At 38.0% G+C, this 25785-nt stretch overlaps 2 protein-coding genes across 7 annotated transcripts in view; one reads left to right on the top strand and one right to left on the bottom strand.

The window, feature by feature from the left end:
- The window catches only part of ORC4 (origin recognition complex subunit 4), a 77159-nt gene extending 60768 nt beyond the window's left edge, over positions 1-16391 (top strand). For 5 of the 6 annotated variants that reach the window (XM_062186472.1, XM_062186455.1, XM_062186464.1 and 2 more), the window contains 5 exons: positions 4436-4522; positions 9868-9976; positions 11040-11135; positions 11209-11276; positions 15032-16391. In XM_062186472.1, the coding sequence (XP_062042456.1) occupies positions 4436-4522; positions 9868-9976; positions 11040-11135; positions 11209-11276; positions 15032-15220 (549 nt within the window). In that variant the 3' untranslated portion in view covers positions 15221-16391. The remainder of the gene's footprint in view (positions 1-4435; positions 4523-9867; positions 9977-11039; positions 11136-11208; positions 11277-15031) is intronic. The other variant, XM_062186481.1, reaches the window with a different exon arrangement.
- Positions 16392-17719: 1328 nt separating this feature from the next.
- Positions 17720-25785, bottom strand: part of ACVR2A (activin A receptor type 2A) — a 102105-nt gene continuing 94039 nt past the window's right edge. The window contains exons 9-11 of the mRNA XM_062186421.1: positions 25215-25353; positions 22213-22343; positions 17720-21434 (exon numbers count right to left, since the gene is read on the bottom strand). Of these exons, the coding sequence (XP_062042405.1) occupies positions 21240-21434; positions 22213-22343; positions 25215-25353 (465 nt within the window). The 3' untranslated portion in view covers positions 17720-21239. The remainder of the gene's footprint in view (positions 21435-22212; positions 22344-25214; positions 25354-25785) is intronic.

Raw genomic sequence — 25785 nt, 5'->3', positions numbered from 1 at the left:
GAGCTTCATCCAGGTCTCCCACATGGGTCTAGTGGCCCATGCACTTGGGCCACCTCCTATGGCTTTCCCAAGCTCATTAGCAGGGAGCTGTATAGGAAGTAGAGACTCAAACCCGTGCCCATATGGGCTGCCAGCGCTGCAGACAGCAGCTTTACCCACTATGCCACATTACCATCCCCCTAGCAGTTGTTTTTAATAACAAGGTTAAACCAAAAGCAGTAGTATAGATAATAAATCACCCATCGAGTCTCATCTAATAAATATCTTCAGTATAGAATTACCCTAAACAAACTCTTTGATTTCAAGGTTTATTTTAGCACTCAAGTTAGTCAGATAAATAAGCAGAACAGGCCCCATCTCAGCACAGCTGAGAATTCTCTGGAAAAGAGCAATTTTAAAAATTTTAGCTAATTCTCCTCAAAGGAAATTCCCCAAAGCACTTCAGCTAAGTTCAATTGATTATTGATAATAGCCTTATCCTCGTATTTCATAGTGTTTGAATATTGAAGGAATTAAAAATAAAATGAGAGAAGTTTTTGTTAGTAGTGGCTAACATTTAGATGACATAGACTTTTTTTTTCTAAACAGATAAAGTAATTATGGAAATAAAAAGTAATACCTTTTAGAAAAAGAAGGAGTTGGAGCCAGAGCTCTAAAAGTATAGAGGTAGGAAGGCAAAACACAGGGAACCTTTTGAAGTATTTTATCAAAGAAAAGCAAATAGGGATTTTAAAAGTAATTTACAGAGTCTGCCCTGTGGTGTAGTGGGTAAAGCCTTCCAGGTGCGGGTTAGAGTCTCAGCTGCTCTATTTCCTATCCAGCTCTCTGCTATGGCCTGGGAGAGTAGCAGGTGATGGCCAAAGTGTTTGGTCACCTGTACCCTGGTAGGAGAGCTGGAGGAAGCTCCTTGCTTCTGACTTTAGTCTCATCCATCCACAGCGCTGTGGCCATTTGGAGAGTGAACCAGCGATGCAAGACTTCTCTCCCTCTCTCCCTCCCTCCCTCTGCCACTGCCACTGCCATTGCCACTGCCACTGCCTCTGCCTCTCTGTAACTGTGCCTTCCAAATAAGTAAATAAATATTTTAAAAAAAATAACATATTTCTTGAAGAGAAAATGGTTTCATCAGTTATTTTTGTCCCAAGTTGTTTTCTTTAGTTTTTCCTGGGAAAGTGCTCTGATTTTATTACTTTAGCTTTATAGATGATTTAATATGATCCAGCACAAAAGCCATGACTATAGTTTGTCCATGATATTTAGTTACATGTTTCTTACATTTCTTACATACTGAACAATGAAAAATAGTTCGAAAAGCTAAAATTGTTATCTATAAAAAGTTTTCTTTCTGAGGCCAGCACTTTGGCATAGCAGGTAAAGCCGCCACCTGCTGTGCCGGCATCATATATGGGCACTGGTTTAAGTCCTGGCTGCTACACCTGTGATCCAGCTCTCTGCTATAGCCCAAGTGGAAGATGGCCCAAGTCCTTGGGCACCTGCACCCAGTGGGAGACCCAGAGGAAGCTCCAGGTTCCTGGCTTCGGATCTGCCCAGCTACAGCCGTTGTGGCCATTTGAGGAGTGAACCAGCACATTGAAAACCTCGCTCTCTCTCTGCCTCTGCATCTGCTTCTCTCTAACTCTGCCTTTCAAATAAATAAATAAATCTTTAGGGGAAAAAAATGTTTTGTTTCTAAAGATTTATTTATTTATTTTAAACTCGGAGCAACAGAGAGAGAGAAACCGAGAAAACAAGTCTTCCATCTGCTACTTTGCTCCCTGAAGTGGCTAGGGGCCAGGAGCTTCATCAAGGTCTCCCAACTCTGTGTCAAGGGACTGAGTACTTGGGCCATCTTCCATTGCTTTTCTCAGTCCACTAGCCTTACCTGGATCAAAAGTGGAACAACTGGGATAAGAACACAACCACATTGGCTTTACCTGCTACACCACAGTGCCAGCCCTATTTCTAAAATGTTTTTATTTATATTTCTTAGCTTTATTATTTTATGTTCATCCTCTGGACTTCAAAATATATTTGCCTTTATTTATGATAAAAATTTATAAACGAAAAAAGTACCTTTAAAATGTAAACAGAGGTTGGTGCTGTGGCATAGTAGGTTAAGCCTCTGCCTGCAGCGCTGACATCCCATATGAGCACCAGTTCAAGTCCTGGCTACTCCACTTCTGATCCAGTTCCCTACTAATGGCCTGGGAAAGCAGCAGAAGATGATCCAAGTGCTTGGGCTCCTGCACCCATGTGGGAGACCTGGATGAAGCTCTTGGCTCCTGGCTTTGGATCGGCTCAGCTCCTGCTGTTGCAGCCATTTGGGATGTGAATCAGCGAATGGAAGGCCTCTCTCTGTAACTGTGCCTCTCAAATAAATAATAATAAGAAGTCAATTCAGAGAATCACCTGTTCTACAGAGTCTTCTTCCAGTCTTTAAGACTGTTTGTTTTTTAAAAAAAATAGTCAACAGCTAAAAGTAATATTAAAATAGTAGGAACTATAACTAAAATAGTATCTAGGATAACATATTTACTGAGAAAATACTAGAAATTCCTTTCAAATAGAATAGAACTTACTCCTGAATCTGGTTTTTTCTTGTAGTGCCAGACGTAAAGACATGCAGTAATAGATGTAGAAAATATAGAAATGCTTAGTTTTCTGGGATTTTTTTTTTTTTTAAATAAGGAAATTGAATTCTTATTCCATGCCAATGAGTTTTGAAAAATTCCATGAATCTTCCCCGAGCCCTTCTTGGAACTGCTGCCTCTGAATTTAGTCTTCTTTCATTTAATCTTTTCTCATTACCAAGTACTTTTCACTTTTCATTCAATCCTAATTCATTGCAGATACGTGGCTCGTTTAGGTATTGCTTTCTCAAAGGACCTTACTGATCTCTGAATTTCTAAAGCCTCCTCTTAAAATGTATCTTAATTTAGAAAAGTAGACATTGTTGATCATCACCTTTGGTCTTGAAGTTTTCCTCTTGTGTTCTGGATCACTTCTCTCTTGGGTTCTCTTCTGTCTTCTTTACTCTTTATTTTTCCATCTGTACTGTAAGTACTGATAATCCAAGGTTTATTTTTTTACCTCATTATACTGTTTGTGGTTCATTCTGCTCCTATATCATCTTTAACTTTTCCTTCCCTCTTTCAGTCTTTTCCTTCTCTTCTCTCAATCAGTTAATTCTCCATCAGAGATGCCTTCTATAAATGTCTTAATTCTCTTTTGTCTTTGTACCACTCTGTTATTTCACACCCTCCTTCACCATTGGGTGAAATTGCCTCCAACTAACTTTTTCTGCCTTTTTCTTTCCATATTCTTCATTTGCCAATAACCGCAACTCAAAAGTGCCTGTCAGTATGCAACAGTCCTCCTATATGCTTATACAGTTCCCATAACTGGAATGTTCTTCCCTTTTTTTTTGCCAGGCAGAGTTAGACAGTGAGAGAGAGAGAGAGAGAAAGAGAGAGAAAGAGAGAGTGAGTTATAGACAGTGAGAGAGAGAGAGACGGAGAGAAAGGTCTTCCTTCCATTGGTTTACTCCCCTAATGGCCGCCACGGCCGGCACTGTGCCGATCCAAAGCCAGGAGCCAGGTACTTCCTCCCGGTCCCCCATGCGGGTGCAGGGACCCAAGCACTTGGGCCATCCTCCACTGCCCTCCCAGGCCACAGCAGAGAGCTGGACTGGAAAAGGAGCAACCAGGACTAGTACCCCGAGCCCCAACCGGGACTAGAGCCCAGGGTGCTGGTGCCGCAGGCGGAGGATTAGCCAAGCGGGCCACGGCGTCAACCCCCTTTTCATTTTAACATAATAAATCGTGCAGCTTAAATGTTCTTGTAATACTTTTCCTCGTTTTCTCAGGCACAGTAGCTCTCATTCTCTGTGCTCCAGGCTGCATTAGTGTGACTGTGTAGTTTCCCTTGTTAGACTAGAAATTTTGGAATAGCAGATTAATGTTAAAGGATATGAAGAAAATCAATGGACTTGAAATTTTCTTGTGATTTTAGCGTTGAAAACCACAATATATGAAAACTGAGTCAGTATCAGATAGAGTTAAAAAGTATACCAACCAGTGAAGCACAAGATTATATTTAGTGTGGTTTATTTTTTTATTTATTTAAGAGAGAGAGAAAGACTGACACACAGAGCAATCCTGTCTGCAGGTTTACTCCTCAGTTGTGAGAAATCTCTTGGGCTGCGCTGGGCCAAAGCTGGGAACTCAGTCTAGGTCCATGTGGTGGGTGGCAGGAACTCATCACAGTTGCCTCACAGGATCTACGTTAGCAGGAAGCTGGAGTCAGAACCCAGAGCTGGGTTAGCAAATCCAGATACTTTGATATGAGGCACAGGCATTGTAATTGCTAGGCTAAATGCCCACCCCATATATTACTTAGGTTTTAAACAGCATTGTTCTGTTGTTATTTTCTTTAGTGTCTCTCAGAAGATAGAAGTGTGAGAGAAGTACTACAGAAGCATTTCAATGTCAGCAAAAACCTGCGGTCGTTACACATGCTATTGGTTGGTATTGGTTTATCAGTCACTATCTTTAACCAGGTGATTAAGTTTTCACAGGAAATGATCAAACCTATAGATAAATTTGGGAGAACTGACATGCTTACCACTTTGAGTGTTCCAATTCCTGAATATGTTACGTATCTCATTTTACTTAATCTTTTTTGTAATGTTTTTCACCACACAGATAATAAATATATTTAATGTTTATACTTAATTAATTTTCTTTGATGCAATTTTAAGTAGTTTTTTTTTTTTTTTTTTGAAAGGCAGAGTGAAAGAAAGTGAGGAGGGTGGAGACAGAGAGATCTTCCATCTGCTGGTACACTCCCCAAATGGCCACAGTGGCTTGGGCTGGTCTTTTCTAAAGCCAGGAGCCCAGAGCTCCATCCTAGTTTCCCACATGGATTGTAGGTGTTCAAGCACTCAGGCAAATCTGCTGCTTCCCCAGGAGCATTAGCAAGGAATTAGATCGGAAGCAGAGCACCCAGGTCTCTAGCCAACACGTCAGTATAGGATGCTTGGCTTAAACTACTGCACCACAATGCTGGCCCCTCTAAACAGCATTTTTAAATTTTGGTTTTAGTATTCTCATTGTTAGTATACAGGAATGTGATTGTTTTGATCTGCTATGATTTTGCTAAATTTAGTAATTCTATGAATTTTTTTTAAGATTTTTTGGGATTTTCTATGTTAACAATCACAATGAATAGAGATGGTGTTACTCGCTTTTTTTAGACTGTATGCATTTTATTTTTTTCTTTTTAACAAAATTTTATTTGGAGCCAGGGCAGGAGATTGGAGCAAGATCTTCCATCTGCTGGTTTACATCCCAAACACCAAATATCCTCAGCAGCTGAGGGTGAGCCCAGAACTCAAACCAGCTCTCTCCTATGGGTGACAAGGATGCAAGTACTTATGCTATCTAAAATCTGCTGCCTCACAGAGCATGCAGTAGCAGAAAGCTAGGTTGGAAGCGAAGGAACTTGTATTTGAAGCAGGCACTCTGATACGTAATGTGGGTGTCCCAAAGGGCAGTTTAATAACGTGTGTATGTGTATCCTGATTTTCTTTTGTTTTATTGCAGTGCCTAGAAATAACTCTACAATTAAAGTAAATTTCCTTCCTCATTCTCAATCCTATAAGGAAAGCTTTCAGTCTTTTACTATGAAATATGATGATATTAGTTATGTATTTTTTATACATGCTCTTTAAACATTTGAGGTAATTCCTCGTCATTTCTAACTTGCTGAGAGTTTATGAGTGGATGTTGGATTTTGTCAAATGCTTACTCTTAATCAGTATAATATGATTATATAATTTCTCTGTAACCTGTTGATTTGCTTGGGTTACAATGATAGATTTTTGAAAAATGAACCAGTATCTTATACCTGGAATACATTCTATTTAATCATAGTCTTTCACCAAGTAATTGCATCTAACTTGAAACAATATCAATTAAAATTACTTTATTCTGAAAATTAAAGAACTTCTTCCTTCTTCCTAACAGTTTGAAATTAGTGTAGTATTTCTAGAAAATTCTTTGGCAAATACCTTTCAAGGAGAAAATAGCTTTGGTTTTAGGAGTTTCTTGGTCAACATTCAGTAATAGTAATAGGACAATAATGATAATTGCCAATATTTCTTGACCAACAAGAAATATTACTATTATTGTTAATTTACCTACATTACTAACCTCTACAATCTTATTTTTTTTCCTTAGGTACTTTTATCCTTACCCTTGTAGAAACTGAGGCACCTTGACACTAAATAACTTGATAAAGATCTCAGAGATATTAGTCAGCAATGCTTGCATCTAAGGCTGTCTGACTTCAAGTTTCTTTTTTATTCTAACATGGTTTTGCCATGTTCATTACAGATTGCCTTCCCTTTTCTTGTTTCTGCTAAGGAAATTTAAGTCTTTTTTCTTTTTATATGGCTTCCTGCTTATTAGTTTATCTCCTGTCCATCAATCAAAAGTGCACTGATATTTTCAGCACCAGCTATGTTTTTAAAAAGAGATTTAGTTATTTATTAGAATTTCAGAGAAAGAGAGACAGAGAGAGATCTTCCACCTGCTGTGTTTCACTCCCCAAATGGCTGCAACAGCCAGGGCTCAGCTAGGCTGAAACCAGGAGCCAAGAGCTGCTTTCAGGTCTCTCACATGGGTGACAGGGGGCCATACACTTGAGCCATGTTCCATTGCTTTCCCCAGGCCATTAGCAGGGAGCTGGATCAGAAGAAGAGCAGCCCGGACACAAACTAGCACCCGTATGAGGTACCATTGTTGCAGGCAACAGCAACTTTGCCTGTCATGCCACAACACTAGCTCCTCAGCACTAGCAACAGCTGTTTTTATCATGAAGGAATTTGGTTAATAAGAATTTTTAGAGTAAAAAAAATACATACATATATATATGTATCTCCCATTATTCTGGGAAAGTGTCTCTGCCTCAGTATTGTCAACAGGAACAACTATTATTTTGCCAGTTTCCTCTTAAATTTTTAATGCATCATAATGAATTAAATAATAGCTTGCTTAGTAATGTAGACTTCTACTTTGTTGGGTTGCTTGCTCATATTCTTAGCTTATTCCTTTTTCTTACTGTGGAAGATCTTTACATTTGAGAAGATTACAGACAAATGCTGCAATTAAACTTTTCTACTAGTCTGGTGTGTGTTAGCATTTACATGTTATGTTATAGTATGAATACAAAAAGTTTTTTTTTTTTAATTATCCATTTATTTGAAAGGCAGAGTTAGAGACAGAGTGAGATCTTCCACCCACTTGTTCATTTTCCAGATGGCCACAACGGCCGGAGCTGGGCTGATCAGAAGCCAGGAGCTTCTTCCAGGTCTCCCACGTGGGTGCAGGAGTCCAAGTACTTGGGCCATCTTCCGCTGCTTTCCCAGGCACACTAGCAGGAAGCTGGATCAGAAGTAGAACATCTAAGACTCAAGGCAGGATCCATATGTGATACTGGCACCATAGGTGGCAGCCTTACCTGCTAGGGCCCCAAAAGTTACTGCTTTTCATATAAATGTGTATAGTTGCTTTGGAGATCCATTTAGCTAAGTAGGTAACTAGAGAAACTCAAAAGCACAAGAAGTCTGATATAGGATTGCTGATTGCAATCATGTTTATAATCAGGGAAAAAATTGAAATGACATGTGCATCAATAGAAAATGAATAATGGATATATCCAAAGGAATACAGTATAGCAGCCAAAAATTAATAAAGTAGAATTGATACCTCAACATGGATAATTCTGTTAATAGATGGTCAGTCAAAAGATAGTTGTGAAACTATAATCCAGTATTTATATGATATTTGAAAATTATTCTGTTTTCTAGGAATACATATTGATGTTTATTTTGTGTGGAGAAGTCTATAGAGATTCTAGGAGGAGAGGGGCTTCATCTCTGTAAAATCACATTAAACTGGGAAAGGGGCCACAGATAATGCATTGTATTACTCTGTTGTCTTTTTGCGTGTTAAAAAGTGTATTTCATAATGAAAAATGAAGGGCATGTGTGGCACTGCAGCTTAAGCTGGTACCTGGGATTGAGTCCTGCTTCCATTTCTGATCTAGCTTCCTGATAATGTGCATCCTGGGAGGGAGCAATTGAGGGCTTAAGTACCAGAGCACCCCCACAGGAGACCTTGATAGAGTTCTGGGTCCTGACTTTGGCCTGACCCAGTCCTGACTGATTGAGGCATTTCAGGATGTGAACCAGTGGATAGAAGATAGGTATGTATGTGTCCCTGTCACTCTACCTTTCAAAATAAATAAAAACATAAAAGTGAAAGGAAAAAAGAAACATCAGAAGAAGGGAAACAGCTACTGGTGACCTGGTTTCCAGCCAGGCAGAGGATGAAAGACAAGGATTGCCAAACTCTTCTGCTTGAGTAAGGCACCTGTGCCTGGGTTTTGATGGAAGATAGAGCTTCTAAGATAAGTATATCCCAAATATTGCATGGTATATACTTTTACTAAGCAGTTTCTCATTGTTTATTCAAAATTCAATTCTAACCTGATGATATCAGGAGATTTTTTTTGTTCTTTTTGAAGATTTTTGAATTATTTATTTGAAAGGCAGAGTTACAAAGAAACAGGGAGACAGGGAGCTAAAGAAATCTTCCATCTGCTGGTTCACTCCCCAAATGGCCACAACAGCCAGGGCTGGGTGAGGCCGAAGCCAGGGGTCAGGTGCTTCCTCTGGGTCTCCCACATCTGTGCAGGGCCCCCAAGGGCTTGGGCCATCCTCTGCTGCTCTTGCAGGTGCATTAGCAGGGAGCTGGTTCAGAAATGAAACAAGCAGGACAAGAACAGGTGCCTATATGGGATGCCGGCATTGCAGGCAGTAGCTTCACCTGCTACACCACAACCCCGGCCCTGATGATACCAGTTTTTATCTGCTAACCTTAAATGACAAAATTTAACTTTTATGAAAAATTTTATGTATATAAAGAAAGCAAAAAGAAATCTCAAGGTATTTGTGCAACAATATTAGTTAAATAAGGAGTAGGCTCTGCTTTCAAGGAGAATTAATTTCATGGTATATATATTCTTTTTTTGTACAAACAGAAAACAGCTGACTTCTATCTTATACTAACTTTGGCTGGTTGATTAGCATTTTTACTTTGTTTCTTCTCATCACCCTACGCTTTAAAATGTTCTTTTGAGGGGTAAGTTACACATGAGGAAAGGGGTAGGAAGAGTGGGAAGAATTTGTTCATATTGTACATTTGTAGAGTTATATGAAATGAGTTGAAATACTGTGTTTATCCTAGACAGCTCATGGCAAGAGCCTTGGGTGATTGCTGAGGCCATAAATAAGAGTGCCAATTGTTAAATCGACAACGGGAGTCACTGGGTACAGGCTCCCCACATAGGATCTCTGTCCTTAATGTGTTTTTTACTATGAAACTTAAAAACAACACTGCTAGTCAAACAATACCCTATACCTTGTGCGATTGTGTGAGGGCAGCCTGTTGAAATCCTTGCTTAGTATATACTAAGTTGATCTTCTGTATATGAAGGTAATTGAAAATGAAACTTGATGAAGGGCAGGATGGGAGAGGGAGTGGGAGAGGGGAGGGGCGCGGGAGGGAGGGAGGTTGGGGGGGGAAGCCACAACAATACAAAGTTGCACTTTGTAAATTCACATTTATTAAATAATAAAAAGAATTTTAAAAAATACTGTGTTTATTAGACCTAAACTGGAGAATACCTTTGCCAAGCATTAATATTTACTTTCTCTTAGGCATAAATTATGCAAATTCAGAAGTTTTGCCCTCTTATGATCTCCATAATAAGTAATCCTTTCTCTATTCTACGTTTGCCTAGATGCTTGCTTTAAATCGAGTAACAGCATCTCATCCATTTGTGACTCCAGCAGATCTTATGGAGGCTAACCAGCTGTGTAGCATGGATTCTAAAGCCAATATTGTACACGGTGAGAAGCCTAATTTAATCATAATTTTTTGAGGTTATAAAAAGTTTGAATTTAGATAATATTTTTTTTCAAAATTAACATTGGCATCATTTTATGTTAAGAATATTTTATATTCATGGAGAACCACTAGCTCAGTTCTTTTTTTTAAAAAAAAGATTTATTTATTTGAAAGAGTTACACAAAGAGAAAGAGAGGCAGAGAGAGAGAGAAAGAGAAGTCTTCCCATCCACTGGTTCACTCCCCAGTTGGCCACAACAGCCTGAGTTGAGCTGCGCTGATCCAAAGCCTGGAGCTTCTTCTGGGTCTCCCACGTGGGTGCAGGGGCCCAAGCCATCTTTCACTGCTTTCCTATGCCATAGCAGAGAGCTGGATCAGAAGTGGAGCATTTGGTACTTGAACCGAGGCCCATATGGGATGCCGGCACTGCAGATGGCTGTTTAACCCACTGTGCCACAGCGCTTGCCCCTAGCTGAGTTCTTAAAAAGGCATTACTACTACTATTTAAAGTGATGGAAACTTGACACTTCCCATGCCACTTTGGAAACCCAGGCAAGACTGTGTTGCTGACATTCTCATTAAACCAGTGCCACTGAAGAGCATTCACTCATTTTTTTATCATTTGAGATTCATTATCCCTTTTGAGTGTCTGATAAACATTTTCTTTCCCGGGAAACAGTACACAATTTTGGATGTGATCTGAAGAAGTTTAGGGATTCTCAATAAATCCCACCCAAGGACCTTTGTGATTTAAAAACAGCAATTGCAGTTCCTATATATTGTTTACTATGGGCTATATCATGAATGTTTGGTAATCTTGTCTCTAATCCTTGTAATTTTTCTCAGTGTAGAAAGTACCTTATTTTTCAGATTATGAAAAATTAAACCCAATGTGGTTAAGTAACTTAAGTTTGTAAAGATAATAGTGATGGAAACCATTTGGGTCTAGGAGAGGCTTGGCCTCCAGCCCATGAAGCTATGATCTTTGACTCTAGTATGCTCTTCAGAAGACAGTATAATCTTATGTCTCTTTAAACTACAACTCATAGTTTTTATTTTACTGTAGGTCTGTCAGTTTTGGAAATCTGTCTTATTATAGCAATGAAACATTTAAATGACATCTATGAAGAGGAGCCCTTTAATTTTCAAATGGTCTATAATGGTGAGCTAAGACTTTGATTGTTTCTGTCTTCTCTTGCTTGTGTGAAGGTTCTGATATTTTCATTTCTTTCCAGAGTTTCAGAAGTTTGTTCAAAGGAAGGCCCATTCTGTTTATAATTTTGAGAAACCTGTTGTCATGAAGGTAAGATTGGTTTGCTATTTTTTAGACAAGTAGCTTTTACATACAATTTGATTGTAAATATATATATCAAAGTTGCACTTTCAGACATTAAGTATTAGGGATTTTTTTTAAAAAGACAAAAATTTTAAAATGTGTCAGTAATTTGAAGGCAACTAGTTCTCTTTTACAGTTTGTGGTGTTGCACTGCCCTCTGCTGTCTATTCATAGCACTTGCATCCTTAAAAGGAGCTACTCATTACAGTAAAAAAAACAAAAAAAACAAAAAAAAAACACCACATTGCTGTAATCATCTCATTCTAGTCCAAGAATTGCCTGTCATCACACCAGTAAAAGATAAAAATGCAGACAAGAGTCATTTAAAACTTTACAATTATTTATTTCACATTTAATTTATTTGAAAAAGAAATTACCCGCTACACAAATGCTCACAATAGCCAGGCCTGTGCCAGGTGAAGCCAGGAGTTGGAATCTCCATCCAGGGGCCCAGGCACTTGGGTCATCGCTAGCTGCTTCTGAGGGTATGCATTACCAGGAAGGTACGTCTGAAGTGGAGATGAAACTGGAATTTCAGCACTCTCATATGGGACGCAGGCATCCCAAATGGCTACTTTACCCACTGCACCACAATGCCCACCCTCTTAAGGTATTATTTAGAGTACTATTTTTTCACTATAAAGATAATGTGAATATATGATACAGTTTTAGATTCCATTCTACCCATAAGACTTAAAAAGGGGGGATTAGCTCGAACTCAGTATATAAAAAATATTTTAAACACTATAGTCAGTATGAGAAGTTATTATTGAAGAATGTAGCTTTACTTCCTTTTATAGTAAATCTTTGAAATTTTGTGTATGTTTAATTTACAGCACATTTCAAGCCTCTAAATATTCATTAGAAATACTTGCTCTATAGAATCCGTAAAATAGGGACCGGCGCTGTGGTGTAGCAGGTAAAGCTGCTGTCTGCTGTGCCGGCATCCCATATGAGTGCCGGTTCAAATCCCGGCTGTTCCACTTCCAATCCAGCTCTCTGCTATGGCCTGGGAAAGCAGTGGAAGAAGGCCCACATCCTTGGGCCCTGCACCCGTGTGGGAGACCCGGAAGAAGCTCCTGATGCCAGATCGGCACTGCTCTGGCTGTTGCGGTCATGTAGGGAGTGAACCAGTGGATAGAAGATCTCTCTCTTTGTCTCTGCCTCTCTGTAACTCTGCCTTTCAAATAAATAATTTTTCTGGAAAAAAAAAAGAATCCATAAAATATATAACTGAGAAAGTAATTTATATATTGAGATTATTCCAGACATACAGTTTTCTGATTGAGCCAAGTATTAGTTTTTAAATTTAGCGAATAACAGATAAAATTAAAAATTGAGTCCTCTGTTTCAAGTACTTGAATGCTCAATATGGGCAATAAAGAAATGATTTATTTTATCTGAAAGGCACAAAGATATATCTTCCAACCATCAGTTCATTCCCTAGATGCCTGCAGCAGCCAGGGCTGGGCCATGCTGAAATCTAGAGCAAAGAACTCTATCTAGGTCCCTCACATGGGTACTGGGACCCAAGTACTTGAGCCATCATCAGCTGCCTTCCCAGGCACATCAAGAGGATGCTGCATCAGAAGTGGAGGAACAAGGACTTGAAACAGCCTTGTGATATTAGGTGCTAGTAATCAGAATTTTATTTCTTGTACCACCAAAAAATGGGAGTGCAGAGAATGCTGCCATTTTTTTCAAAAAGAAATCAGAAGTATTTAGCATCACACAGGTGGTGTTTTTCCCTCTAATTACACATCTCATAGTTTTTGGGAGTTGTAAAAGTGGAAAGTTTGGGGCAGGTGCTGCATCTATAGCACTGGCATCCCATATGGGCACTGGTTTGAATCCCAACTGCTCCGTTTCCCTACTAATGCACCTGGGAAAGCAGTGGAGGATGGCCCAAGTACTTGGGCCCTTGCGCCCACATGAGATCTGGATGAAGCTCCTGGCTCTTTGTTCCTAGCTTCAGCCTGGCCCAGCCCTGGCTGTTGTGACCATTTGGGGTGTAAACTAGTGGATGGAAGATCTCTGTGTCTTTATTTATTTGAAAGAATTACAGAGAAAGAAATTTCTTTTAAAAAGTGGAAAAGTTTACCTAAGTGTTCAAAAATTGTTTTTATTATTTATTTTTTGAAAGTTACTTTGACCTCAGGGAGGTAGGGCGCTGAGAAGGGAGATCATCCATCTGGTTCACTCCCCAAGTGCTTGAGACATTCTGGGATACAGAAGGTCAAAGCCTGGAACCAGGAACTCCACACCTGGGTCTCCTACATGGGTAGCAGGAGCCTAAGTATTTCAGCCATCTTCCACAGCCTCCCGGGCTCCACATTAGCAGGAAGCTGAATAGGAAGGGAATAGTAGCTGGGACTTGGAACCAGGAAATCTGATATAGGATGCAGGCTTTCCAAACAGCAGCTTAAACCACTGAGCCTAGTGCCTATCACAGTATTTAAATTCTTAAAAATAATTTGCAACCGCTCAATTCTGTAATTTAAGTAAGGAAAATATTTTGCTGCCTAAGAGTAGTTTAAATCTTATTTTATTGAGCCCCAACATCTGAAAGTTCCAGCATTTTCTCACTATCAGAAATCAGTGGTATCTGTTTATCTTTGTGGAAGAATTTTGTGATAGAGAATATATTCCAACAGCATTTTTAAAATTTATTTACTTACTTGAAAGGCAATTATAGAGAGAGAAAAGGAGAGACAGATCTTCCATCTGCTGGTTCACTTCCCAAATAACCGCAATGACCAGTTTAGCCCATTGCTTCTTCACTTTCTCCATGTGGGGGCAGAGGGCCCTAGGATTTGGGCTGTCCTCCACTGCTTTCTCAGCCACATTCGCCAGAAGTTGGGTCAGAAGTGTAGCAGCCAGGACTTGAACTGGCGAACATGGGATGCCGGCACTGCAGGCAGCAGCTTTACCTACTACACAACAGCACCAGCCCTTCAAACAGTATTTTTACGTAAGCTATAAGAAGGGAATGCTCATGAATCTTTCAGTGTATCACTAATGGTTAATATGTTGCCATTATTCTTTAATATCCTAACAACATACCTAACACAAAAAAATTAGAAGCCACATAAGAACCTGAATATTAGGGTAAGAGAAAGCAGATAGTAAATAGCCCTGTTGGAGAGGGATGATGGAAAGAGACAATGTCAGCCAGACATAATAGTATCAGGAATTTGTTAGCTCTAATTCATGCCTGCATTACACTGTTGAAAAAATTACTTACAGTATTAGCTGCACAGACTTGGCATGATCAGGAGTTGCCTCCCACGTTAAACTTTTACCCAGCAGAGTCTTTTAAAGGTAGAAACAAAACATAGGTGCAGATTTGAGCAACCTAGGTGATAAAATGTCTTTATTATTAGATTCTTGGGTTCTTAAAGAGAACTGGAAACACTTTGTCAGTTAATGTACCAGAAGGAATCGATTTAGAATGTGGTTAGGAACAAAACCATACTTTGCAGACTGAAGTAGTCTGTCCTATTTGCATTCAACAATACAGACATAGAAACTGCACTGAGACTGTTTTACCAGAGGTAATGAAACTTTTATGGGGTTTATGCTAGTTGTTTGTAAACCCAATTGATTTTTGCTAAGTTTTATTTCCTGGTATTCTGTTCTACAAATGACCAAAACCATAAATGTTCTCTGGGTTACATTTTTTACTTTCTACCTCTACTCAACTTTTTTCTTTGATCTTTCAGGCTTTTGAACACTTACAACAATTAGAACTAATAAAGCCCATCGAAAGAACTTCAGTAAATTCACAGAGAGAGTACCAGCTGATGAAGCTACTTTTGGATAATACTCAAATTATGAATGCTCTGCAGAAATACCCCAACTGTCCTACAGATGTTAGGCAGTGGGCGACATCCTCACTAAGCTGGTTATGAATATAACTTCAGCTTTGGCATTTTATGCATTCCTCTATAAAGAACTAAAAAGTTATTGTTTCACAAGATATGACATTTTCTTATAAATATTTTTGTATTTATTAGAGATTGTTGGATGTGTTAAGTGTCTTGGCTGTGTCTTTTCTTACCTTTGAATCCTGTGCAGTTACTTGATTTATAATTCCAGTGATTGATTTAGATTATGCTTAAGTGACATATTTTACTCAAAAGAATAAATGCAACTGTTTTAGGGGTTAGACTATATGCTTATGTAACACTTGCATTTATGCACTCTATTTGAAGAGTTCATTTCAAATTAGTAGGCAGATGTTTTTACAGACCATAAACTAAAGCAGTGAAGAAACAATGAATGGTAAAAATTGAGGTATTAGAAGTAATCTTGTGGTGTAGTAGAGTGCTATAACTTTTTTTCCTTACATATTCATGAATTCTAATTCAGCAGACTGGCTAGCTTAGCCAGAGAATGGTTCACATGGAAGAACAATGCTTAAAAAGTCTGAACATTTTTGTCTGGTATTCATGATCTGTATCTGAATCCTTTGTAAGATTTGTCTTTTAAATGTAGATTCTTGAGCCTGCCTAGACCAAAAGAACCAAAATTTCCCTGTTTATATCTTGAGATTCCTAGAAAACTACTCCCATGAATAATGGGAAGTATTTGGCAGTTAGCTGACTGTAAATCACTAATGTGAATGTAGAAATGTAATTCTTAGCATGAGCTAGAAATTCAGGGATCTAAGTACTAACACAGGGTTTCTAATAAAAATCAAGTTTACTGAGCATTCAGTATTAGTGATTTCAGTTGTTTAAGATTACTTAATTGCATATTGTGTTCATGGGAGAAAGTTTACAAAATACCTGTCCTTAAGTAGCTAATAACTCATTCTTCTGTAAGAATTAATGTTTTTTTACAAATTGGAAAACTAGGGCTGAGTCCAGAATCAGAATTAGAAATGACGGAGAGGTCCTGGAATTCAACTCAGGTTTGACTAACACCAAACCCGGATGTTCACGAATGGGTTCCCTGTCAAGTATTTCTTAGAGTAAAAGGAGTACGTTATCTGGCTTTTAAAAGTAAGATTTCTGTGCAAAAAAAGGCAGCTCTTCAGTAGTACAACCCATTCTTTTGTATACATAGTGATTCCTTCCCCACAAAGAGTTCTGAGTCTCAAATCACTGTTACTTTTCAGTACTATCTCATTAAGGCTAAGGCTTGGGTAGTGTTGCTGTGTCATAGTGTACACATTTTTAGGGGAATAGTTTTCCAAAATATTTAACCACAGTAGCATCAGTATTACTAAAAGCAAAGATTTTATACTTGAGCTGCAACTGGTCCTTAAAAAGTTGCTGAACTATTTGAAAAGCACTGTCTGCCCGAAAAGCAAACAGTCTAATGGCAAAATTTTATGAGCTTAAAATGCCACTTAAAAGACAAGAGACGTTATGTGCCTCCCTGGCAACATGAGATACAGAAGATCAGTCAACAATAGGTATACAGATTAAAAAACTATAAACAGCAAGGTGGGCCTTCATTTTCAGTCATTGAGTTAAACAGTTACAAAGCAACTTAGAAAAAATTAAAACTAGTAAAAGTCAAACTAGTGAAGTTGAATGCCTACCTTCCCAAGGCATTTTTGTGGGCAGGAGGGATTTTCGTGGTCTTTCCATATTCCCTAATATAAAGACACTAAAATATAGTATTTGTAAAATGTTTGACCTAACTTCATCTCTTAAATTGTTAAACTATCATCTGTGAAATAAAAACATCTGAAAAGTTATCATAAAAATACCTTTTAAGAACAATGTAAACTTATAAGGATCACTTAAAAAGATACTGTCTTCATTTTCTAGAGGAACAACAAAACAAAAAAACTGTCATGAACTCAGGGTCTCAAGGTTGAAAAGCAGCTTATGTTACCTTAGGGTCAGTCTTATTCCTGTTCCAATCAAGTGGCACAACAAAAACAGAATCTTGTACCAGGACCTCTGATTTCACATTCTTTGAAGAATTTAATTTTGTGTGGTCCAAACATACCGTCTTTTAACTTGATAAAGAATTAGTGTTTTTGCAGAACACACTGTGGAAAATGATTCAGTCTTTTCTGTAGAAATCCCAGGCACATTTCACCATGGTTTGCATTTTCAGTTGGTTTAAAAACCTATGCAGGTTCTTTCAAATTATCTTTAACTTAGGGACCTTCATCTTTAGCCTTAAAAATTAATACATTGGTTTGAACTAAGATACAGTGCCAGTAAGCCTTGGCTTCCTAATACAAGCAGACCAACATACATACTCAGGTGGAGATGCAATCTGCTTAGACACAATGGAGGGAAATGCCACAGTTTACAAAATTTCATTCTTTCACCACTATCCCCATTCTTGCAAATCTCGAGGTGTAAGCCTCACTAAATTACAAAAGTACTATGCCCTTCTATAAGAAGAATGTATAGCTAAAGAAAAACTGCATATGCAAATCATACCATATTCATTTTTTATTTAACTTGGGGATGGAATGGGGATAGCATACATTTTATTTGTACAATATTTAACAATCACTTATCCAAGGTGGGGTTTTTTTTTTTTTTTTTTTAAGCTTTCTGTTAAATACTTGCAGAAAAAAATAGCAAGTACAATTTGACAGTAGTACAACAACCTGTGCCCAAAAACACTGACAGGAAATACAGAGTAAAGCTAAAGTAATTGCTTACCAATATTTTGAGAGGTAACAAATAGGATATGGGTTGAGACTGCATAAAAAACGTACTGCTGGTTGAATATCTGAGGTAAATGATGTTCAATCAAGATGCTACTTGTATCATTTTGCCCATAAATTGGTAAATAATTTTATGCACATTATACCAAATATTCTTAAAATGTAATTTTTCAAAAAAAGTAAGAAAGAAACTGGAAAATACCTATGATGCTCTTAGGAAAAAAAAAAACTCACTTTATTCCACTAAACTATCATCTGGCCAAAGGTTTTTCCCAACCACCTTCATTTACGTGATGTAGCTGTTAACTGAGGAGTGAGGAGAAGGGACAGAAGGGATTCACTTTTTAATTTCATGATACAGGATTCTATTTTTAAATTTTAAGAATTTTTTTCCTTCCCGATTGTGTTTTCAAAACATCACCATGAAAGTGCAAGTTCATGGGACCAACAATTGTGAGGCACAGTCTCTGTTCTGGAATTCACAAGGTACCTGGAATAAACATTCAAACAAGAATCACGTATCACATGCTGAAAACTTCCTAGCATCTAAAATACATACAAGAGCTGCGCAGGGCATAGACTTCAAATAAAGCCAAACACTGGTTAATCCATCAGTCCTATGGCAGTTGATCATAAAGCATTCCTTAAAAGGAGATCTGGGCAAGATAAAGAGTATAAGTTAGAGCAGCAGCTCTGATAGGTATCAGAAAGGCAAAACACAAAAATCATGAGGAGCACCATACAAATGAGGGAAAAGTTAATGGGGGTCTCAGTTTGCCCCAAAACAGATCACCATTTTTCTCATTCTTTGATCTTTTTTCCATAATCCCTAGCTGAAACTTTCTCTTAACTTGCCCACTTTGTACTAACTGTAAACCAAACACCAAATGCCCTGCAAAAGAAAGTTTTAACAAGACTAGATATCAGGACAGGTAGTCACTGGAACATTCTTATTTTACTGCTTATAAAAAAGGTTTTCTATTAATATAGTTCTCAAATGGATACAAGTTTCAAATTGTTTAGCTAGAGGTAAGCACAATATCCAGGATTTCTAAAAATTGTTGCTAACATGAAGAGAAAACATTTTATATTGTGATTAGCTGGTTTTATAAAATTTATCTCTAGTACTCACATAAGCCAAACATTCATTACAATATCCCTTGTTTATTTTTTTTCTTTTAAAAAGAGGGTTAAATGTTTGCAGCTGGTAGAAATTTGTCATCAGGAGATCAACAATTTTCTTACGTGCATTCTCAATGTTTTCCCTTCTTGATTAGTTTTATAATAGAAGCAAAACCAAAGCAAGAAATTGAGAAGGAAAATACTTTGTAAAATAAAAAACGGAACTCATCATTGAAATGGGAATTCTTAGGAATACAATAAAACCCTGGGTACATATGTGACCAAGAGCACAAATATTTCTCTAGCTGTATAGTGTGTGGCACACAAACCAGAATGCTGTTACTCTTCTTTCCCCCCTGCTTAGAGTCTGTCAACCTATGTGTTATTTATAAATAACAATTTATTATTCCCAGAGATTAAGTGCATGGTATGTGTAAAATGTAGTGTACTGTGTGGTAAAATAACCATTAAGATAACACATTCACAGTGAGATCCTGATAGTGACTTGTAAAAAATTCTTTTATAAAAATCAACCTATGGATTTTTAGATGACCTGACAATAGTACATAACATAATACTGGCTATTTGTTGGTTAGTAATCTAGAAATTCAGGAAATTGTTTTAGTTTTGGCCCATGTAAATTTGAGCACAAATCCAATTATATCCTAATGTAATATTGATTTAAAAATTACTTTGGCACCTACCTACCATTAATTCCATTTTGTAAGCAAGGATAAGGCATGAGCTATCCTAAGTTAATATCAGTTAATAGTGAAAACAATTTTGGAGAGGAGGCTAGGCTATGTTACCTATATCAACATTGGTTACCTCTAAATGTCATTGCATATTTTAAGTTACAGGTTCAACTCATCCCTGATTTGTTTTAAAGCAGTAACATCTGAAATCTGTGCTTAAAGTTTATTATCACTATCCTAGGATAATTCTTTACATATCACAGACATCAAATATTACTCTGACAAGATGGCACCAAGCAGAAGTATACTGATAGAGTTAACAAGTCTCAAAGCAGAAAGTGGGGAATTTTGGGTAATGACATTTCCTGAGGTGATCCTAAAACAGTGATTAAGAACGTCCCACACACTGTTGAGTGAAATGAAATACACTACAATTTTACATATATAAATAGGAAAAAAATATTTTAAAAGCTAAAATAAAGAGCTTTCCAGTGTCACAGCTCACTTAAAAATTTAAATCATGCTTTAAGTTTTCAAATATTCCCCAAACACAGTACATCTAAAAAAATACTTAGGAAAGAATGCAGTATTTTGGGACCTGGATATAAGATGAAACTTTAAAACTTGGAAGGATGAGGGAGATGACACGATTTTTTTCCTTTCAAAAAACAGCACTTTTTTCTCCTAAATTACAAGCCAGCACAAGAAAAGCTAAAACACTGCTTACGAATGGCCACTTAACATTGGCACTAAGCATAGCTTACCTGTTTTTCTTAAATAACACAGTGAATTTGTAATACCTTGTTACAAAACATGGATCGGTTTATTATTCAAATTTTGTTAGTGTTTTCAATTTTATAATTTAGCAACCGTGGAACTGAGGTATACCTTGTTGAGGGAGGTTAAAGTAATGCTTGGAAGCCTCTTTACTGTACCCCACTTTGATGACTTTGTTTATGTACACAGAACAGCAGCACACGAAACATTCACAAGCTGTGTCATATTGGCATTACAATAGTCATTGATAGAAACAACAACAGCAAATGCAATAAAAACAAGTTACCCTTTTTAAAATCTGAAATGAAAAGTTTTTGATTTAAAAAAAAATAGCAGTAGTTCATTTAAGGAATTAGTGTCTTCTGACAGACATTAAGAAATCTGATGTCAGTTTTCAAACACTCAATTAGCCAGGTCCAAACGATCTTTGATTTGGAGAGGGCCACATTCTTTGAGCTTTTTCAAAACCTTCTTTACAGTTTGCAACTTTTCTTAGTCTTATGTCCTTCACATCTGTGCTGTAGGCAATGCAATGTCTCCCAGAACCACATTTTCCAACAAGGGTTTTCTTTCTTAAATTTCCAGGATCCATCCTACTCAATTCACACAGAAAATAAACTGTAAGCAGTTTCGTTAGCTCAGCAGCTCCAGTTCAGAGTCCCATTTCTCTGTGTACAGATGGTGCAACCATCATAGACTAGATTCTTTGGGAGGAAAGTCAACATTTGTCACCATCGTGACCACTGTTACAATGTCCTCTGTGGTAATGATATTTGTTAGTCTTTGCATCTGAGTAATTCTTTCACCTACACATCCAGCTGATAACCTGGCTTCTGCATCGTGATCCCAACATTCTTCTATCGTTTCACAGAGCATTGCCATTCCCTAAAAGAAGAAAAACACTGTCAAACACCCCGTCAATTTTTGTTTTCTATGAGGGAATGGAGTAAAATTTTTGTGAAGAAACTGCTGTTCTGTTGTTCAAAAGTTTAAGTTTCAAAATTAAAGCATGCACTTTTCTTGAGTACTGTGTGCAAGATTGAAAAGCACAAACACTGTTTTCTGTTTTAGCACTGGAGACTATCATAAAAATGTGTTGTTGTTTTTTTTTTTTTTTTTTTTTTCTCTTTTTAAAGGTAGAGTTACAGACAGTGAGAGAGAGAGACAGAGAGAAAGGTCTTCCTTCCGTTGGTTCACTCCCCAAATGGCCGCTACAGCCGGCGCTGCACCTATCCGAAGCCAGGAGCCAGGTGCTTTTTCCTGGTCTCCCACGCAGATGCAGGAGCCCAAGCACTTGGGCCATCCTCCACTGCCTTCCTGGGCCACAGCAGACAGCTGGACTGGAAGAGGAGCAACCAGGACAGAATCTGGTGCCCCAACTGGGACTAGATCCCGGGGTGCCAGCGCCGCAGGTGGAGGATTAGCCTAGTGAGCTACAGCACCAGCCCAGACATTGCTTTCTAAGATTCTGACTCCTCAGTCTTCCTTACGGGCATATACCACCTAGCTGTAACTCTACTGCATCTAGATTTCTAGTTAAGAACATCCTGGATGACCATCGCTCTTTCAGAAAATCCTCCTGGAAGAGAAATGTGCAGAGAAATCATTCCTCTGAAAAACGTTTTATTGGAATTTCAAATGAAAAGCTAACTCTATAACTTACAGCATGTTTCTGCCAATAATCTCTTAAAACAGGCCTCTTTTTTTTATGCACAACAACTTCCTGCATGTCTTCAAGAGATGGATGCTGGCCAATTTCCTCCTCAAATGGCAACATATACTCATCTACAGGTCCTGAAATGTAAAAAGGAAAAATCATTAAAATCTTCCTGACTTCCAAAGTGGTATAAACTTTCCAAAATGTATTCTATCACCTTTTTCAAACTGTTTATATGATAATGGCAGCAGGAAAATGTTCTTACATTGCACTTAAATCAAATTTATGGGAAATTAAAAGGTCTGTGTGACTGAGCATATCACCCTGTTAAGGACTGTGTCTAAGGAATGCCTATACCCGTCAGTATGCAGGGCACAGAGAACAAAAGATGTTTGTAAATCAAAGATGTAATATCCTAGAAGGCACACATCCCTTGCATTTCCTATCATGTATTATCAGTGGTGATTCCATCTCTGGAGACTAAGTTCCATCCCTTATGCCATCTTATTCTCTGGGATACTTAAATCCCTGCATGTCCTTCTCAAGGAATTAGGCACTTCAGTCACACCTCTGTTGCAGTCCCTCACAAGAGCTGCCCAAAGCACTTTAAAAAAAAATACATACACACACACTCTCCAGCCAAGGTTCCCAATAAATCAGAAGTTGCCTTCACAGATAACAAGATTTGTTCAATCACATGATCTTTTTTTCTAGGCCTACTCAGATAAATAAGCAAAACCCAGTTAGGAGTTAATAACTAATATTTGATAGGCACTTGACCTGACCAGAAACTTGACATAATTTCCCTTTGTCTTCCAAGGGTGAAGGAGGAATTACCTCTGCTTTACAGATTAATAGCTCAGGAAACATAAGAGCATGCTAAACATAAGTTGTTAAGTGGTAGAGTTTGAACCCATTTCTCTGAGGTCTGCAATCTGCATTGCATTGTCTTCCCCTTGACAGACCTAAGCCACCACTGAGCGATAGTTTGCATATGTATAGACATAAACTTTGTGCAAGCCCCTGAAATGCACCAAATACTCATGCACAAAACAAAGAATCCTCAAGGGGTCATCTAAATCAACCCGCTTGATGACTGAATGTTTAGTCTCTAAGCACCTCCAGTGGCTTAGAACACCAACATCTGAAGGTGTTCAGCCCTTGGGTTCACAGGTCAGCAGCATCTATATGGGTAGCTTGTAAGAAAAGTAGACCCACAAACCTCAACCTAGACCTACTGAGTCAATTTTAACAAGATTCCCAGAAGCCTGGTATGTACCTTAAAGTTTGAAAAATCATCAGATTTAACCATCAGCTACTAGCCTTCAACAAATGTCAAAGCTCCTGCTTTAGCAATATTGTTCATATTGTCCCCAATGCCCCAGGTTTTGACTTAAGAAGTCAGACACCTGACTTCACAATTAAGGATTCCATAGCACATGTAAGGTATTTAAGAAAAGTCAGCATCTATTCTTTTTCCATGAAAACCTCCTCACAAAACAATTTCTCCTCTAACTCCCAAAACACCCCTCTATGTACCTCAGGTATTGCTTTCATCCAAAACTATACACTAAATGCATATGTATGGGGCTCTGAGCTAGATAATTCACACTTACCTTACTCTAGGGCTAACTGTCCAGAACATATTTTAGAACCTTAACTATTTTCCTTAAGGGTAGGGCTTTGTATCTCCTGTAACACTTAATAGAATGGTCTTATAGGGAACAAGTATATTTAAAAGTTCTTATATTTCCTGTAACCTTTGCCACCTGACCTTCTTCCACAAATGCATATAATAAATGTAATGCCTCTTTTCCACTCAAACTCAAGTTATTCCCAAACTGCTGCAGCTTTACTTAGATTTTGGATCCACTTCTAACCCAAATCCCTACTGTTGGAAGAAAAAATGAATTTCTGAGCATTCTATGAAGCTCCCTTTTAAAGTATAGTATCCCAACTCAAATTTCATCTTGCAGGGGTAGTCTGTCCTACACCCAGAGCCTACTACAGTGCTCCAAAGATAACATATTCTAAGTAACACAGATTATGTCTGTTATGTCACTGTAAAAATTCTACACTGTTTCTTCTATGTACTTCTGACAGTTACAGGAAGATTTTAGGCAATTATATGTAATTATAAAACCTAGGCCCATGTCATTTACATTTTAGAAATACAGTGGTCAGGAAGTTTGCCTTATATTTTCCAAAAAAGCACTGCATCACATTAGAAGAAAGGAGAACCCTAAACATGGAGTACCTAGAATACTAGTTTGGTCAATCATAAGAATACACAGTCTGTGGGTTTACAAAAAAATAATAAATAAGCAAATACTTATAGGACTTGAATAAGGACTTCAGTAGTAAGAATAAAAAACAGGAATTCTTTACAATCAAGGTGCTGTGGTAGACAATGTAATTAGGATACAGGTCAGACAAGAAGGCAGAAATTAACCTGTGGCATATCCAAAAAGCACATTCACAGTGCTGCGTCTTAGACAACAGAGTGTAAATTTAACCTGGTTAGTTAGGTATATGCTGGCAGTGCTGAGTGTGGCTAGTCCCTCCCACCCTGCAAGTATCTGTCACCATGAGCACTGACTTGAGAACCCATACCCCCTTTTCCACAGCAGTGGCCCCCTCCCTATAATCTGGATCAGAGTTGGAAATGAGGTTTTTCATCATTTACCAGCTTGAATGTAGAGCAAGCAAGCTATTTCATTTCTGAGTCTCAATTTCCTCATCTGTTAAACTGAGATGGTAACTACCTCCAAAGCCGTTTTAGGGTAAGCCAAAGGTATAGGAGATATCCAGCGAAACACCTGACAAGGTAACGGATCACTATGTATCAGTTCCTTTCTGCTGTCCCATGCTTGGTTCCCTGCTTCCTGAATTCTCTACCACCTTTTGGAGTCCACTAAAAATTCTTTTATAATTTTAAAATACTACCTTTGGATGTAATCATGAGTAGTAGGCATATGTACCTTTTTTAAAAAATATTTTTCCCTTACCATCTGCAGCAGTACAGCGAGAAGCCAGTTCCCACAGGACTAATCCCATGGCGTACATATCTATCCTCAAAAATGCATCCCTTTGGAAGTTTATAGCACCCTCTAATACCTCTGGAGCCATATACCTCCGGGTACCAACCTGAAAAAGATGTTGAAAGCAAACAGTACTCATTCATTAACTTTAAGAACTAACATTTTATGATTTTGTAAACAGATTCAAAACCAAATATGGTCTATTACCCATGTAAGGTAACTTATGACCACTGGAACTAAACTATGACCATCAGACCACAGAGTAAGATCTTAACTGGGCACACTTCAAATATTTATCAACAGATAATATGCTGGTACAGGCTTAGAATTTTTTCTTCCCACACTTGATCTTAGCCAAAGATCATGGATTTATAAATGGATTATAAATCAGTGATGATACATAAGATCATGGCTGAGAAGCAATAAACTTTTTCTTCCCTTACGAAAAGTAATCACAAGAACTGAATAATGATTTTTGTCGGGAGGATGGAACAAAGAAGAAAGCTGCGTCCTTTTCAACTGTACCTTTGGATGTTGC

This window comes from Lepus europaeus, chromosome 1 (genome assembly GCF_033115175.1).
Source record: "Lepus europaeus isolate LE1 chromosome 1, mLepTim1.pri, whole genome shotgun sequence".
NCBI lineage: Eukaryota > Metazoa > Chordata > Mammalia > Lagomorpha > Leporidae > Lepus > Lepus europaeus.
Note: the sequence above shows the minus strand (reverse complement) of the source record. Positions and strands in the feature narration are given on the sequence as shown.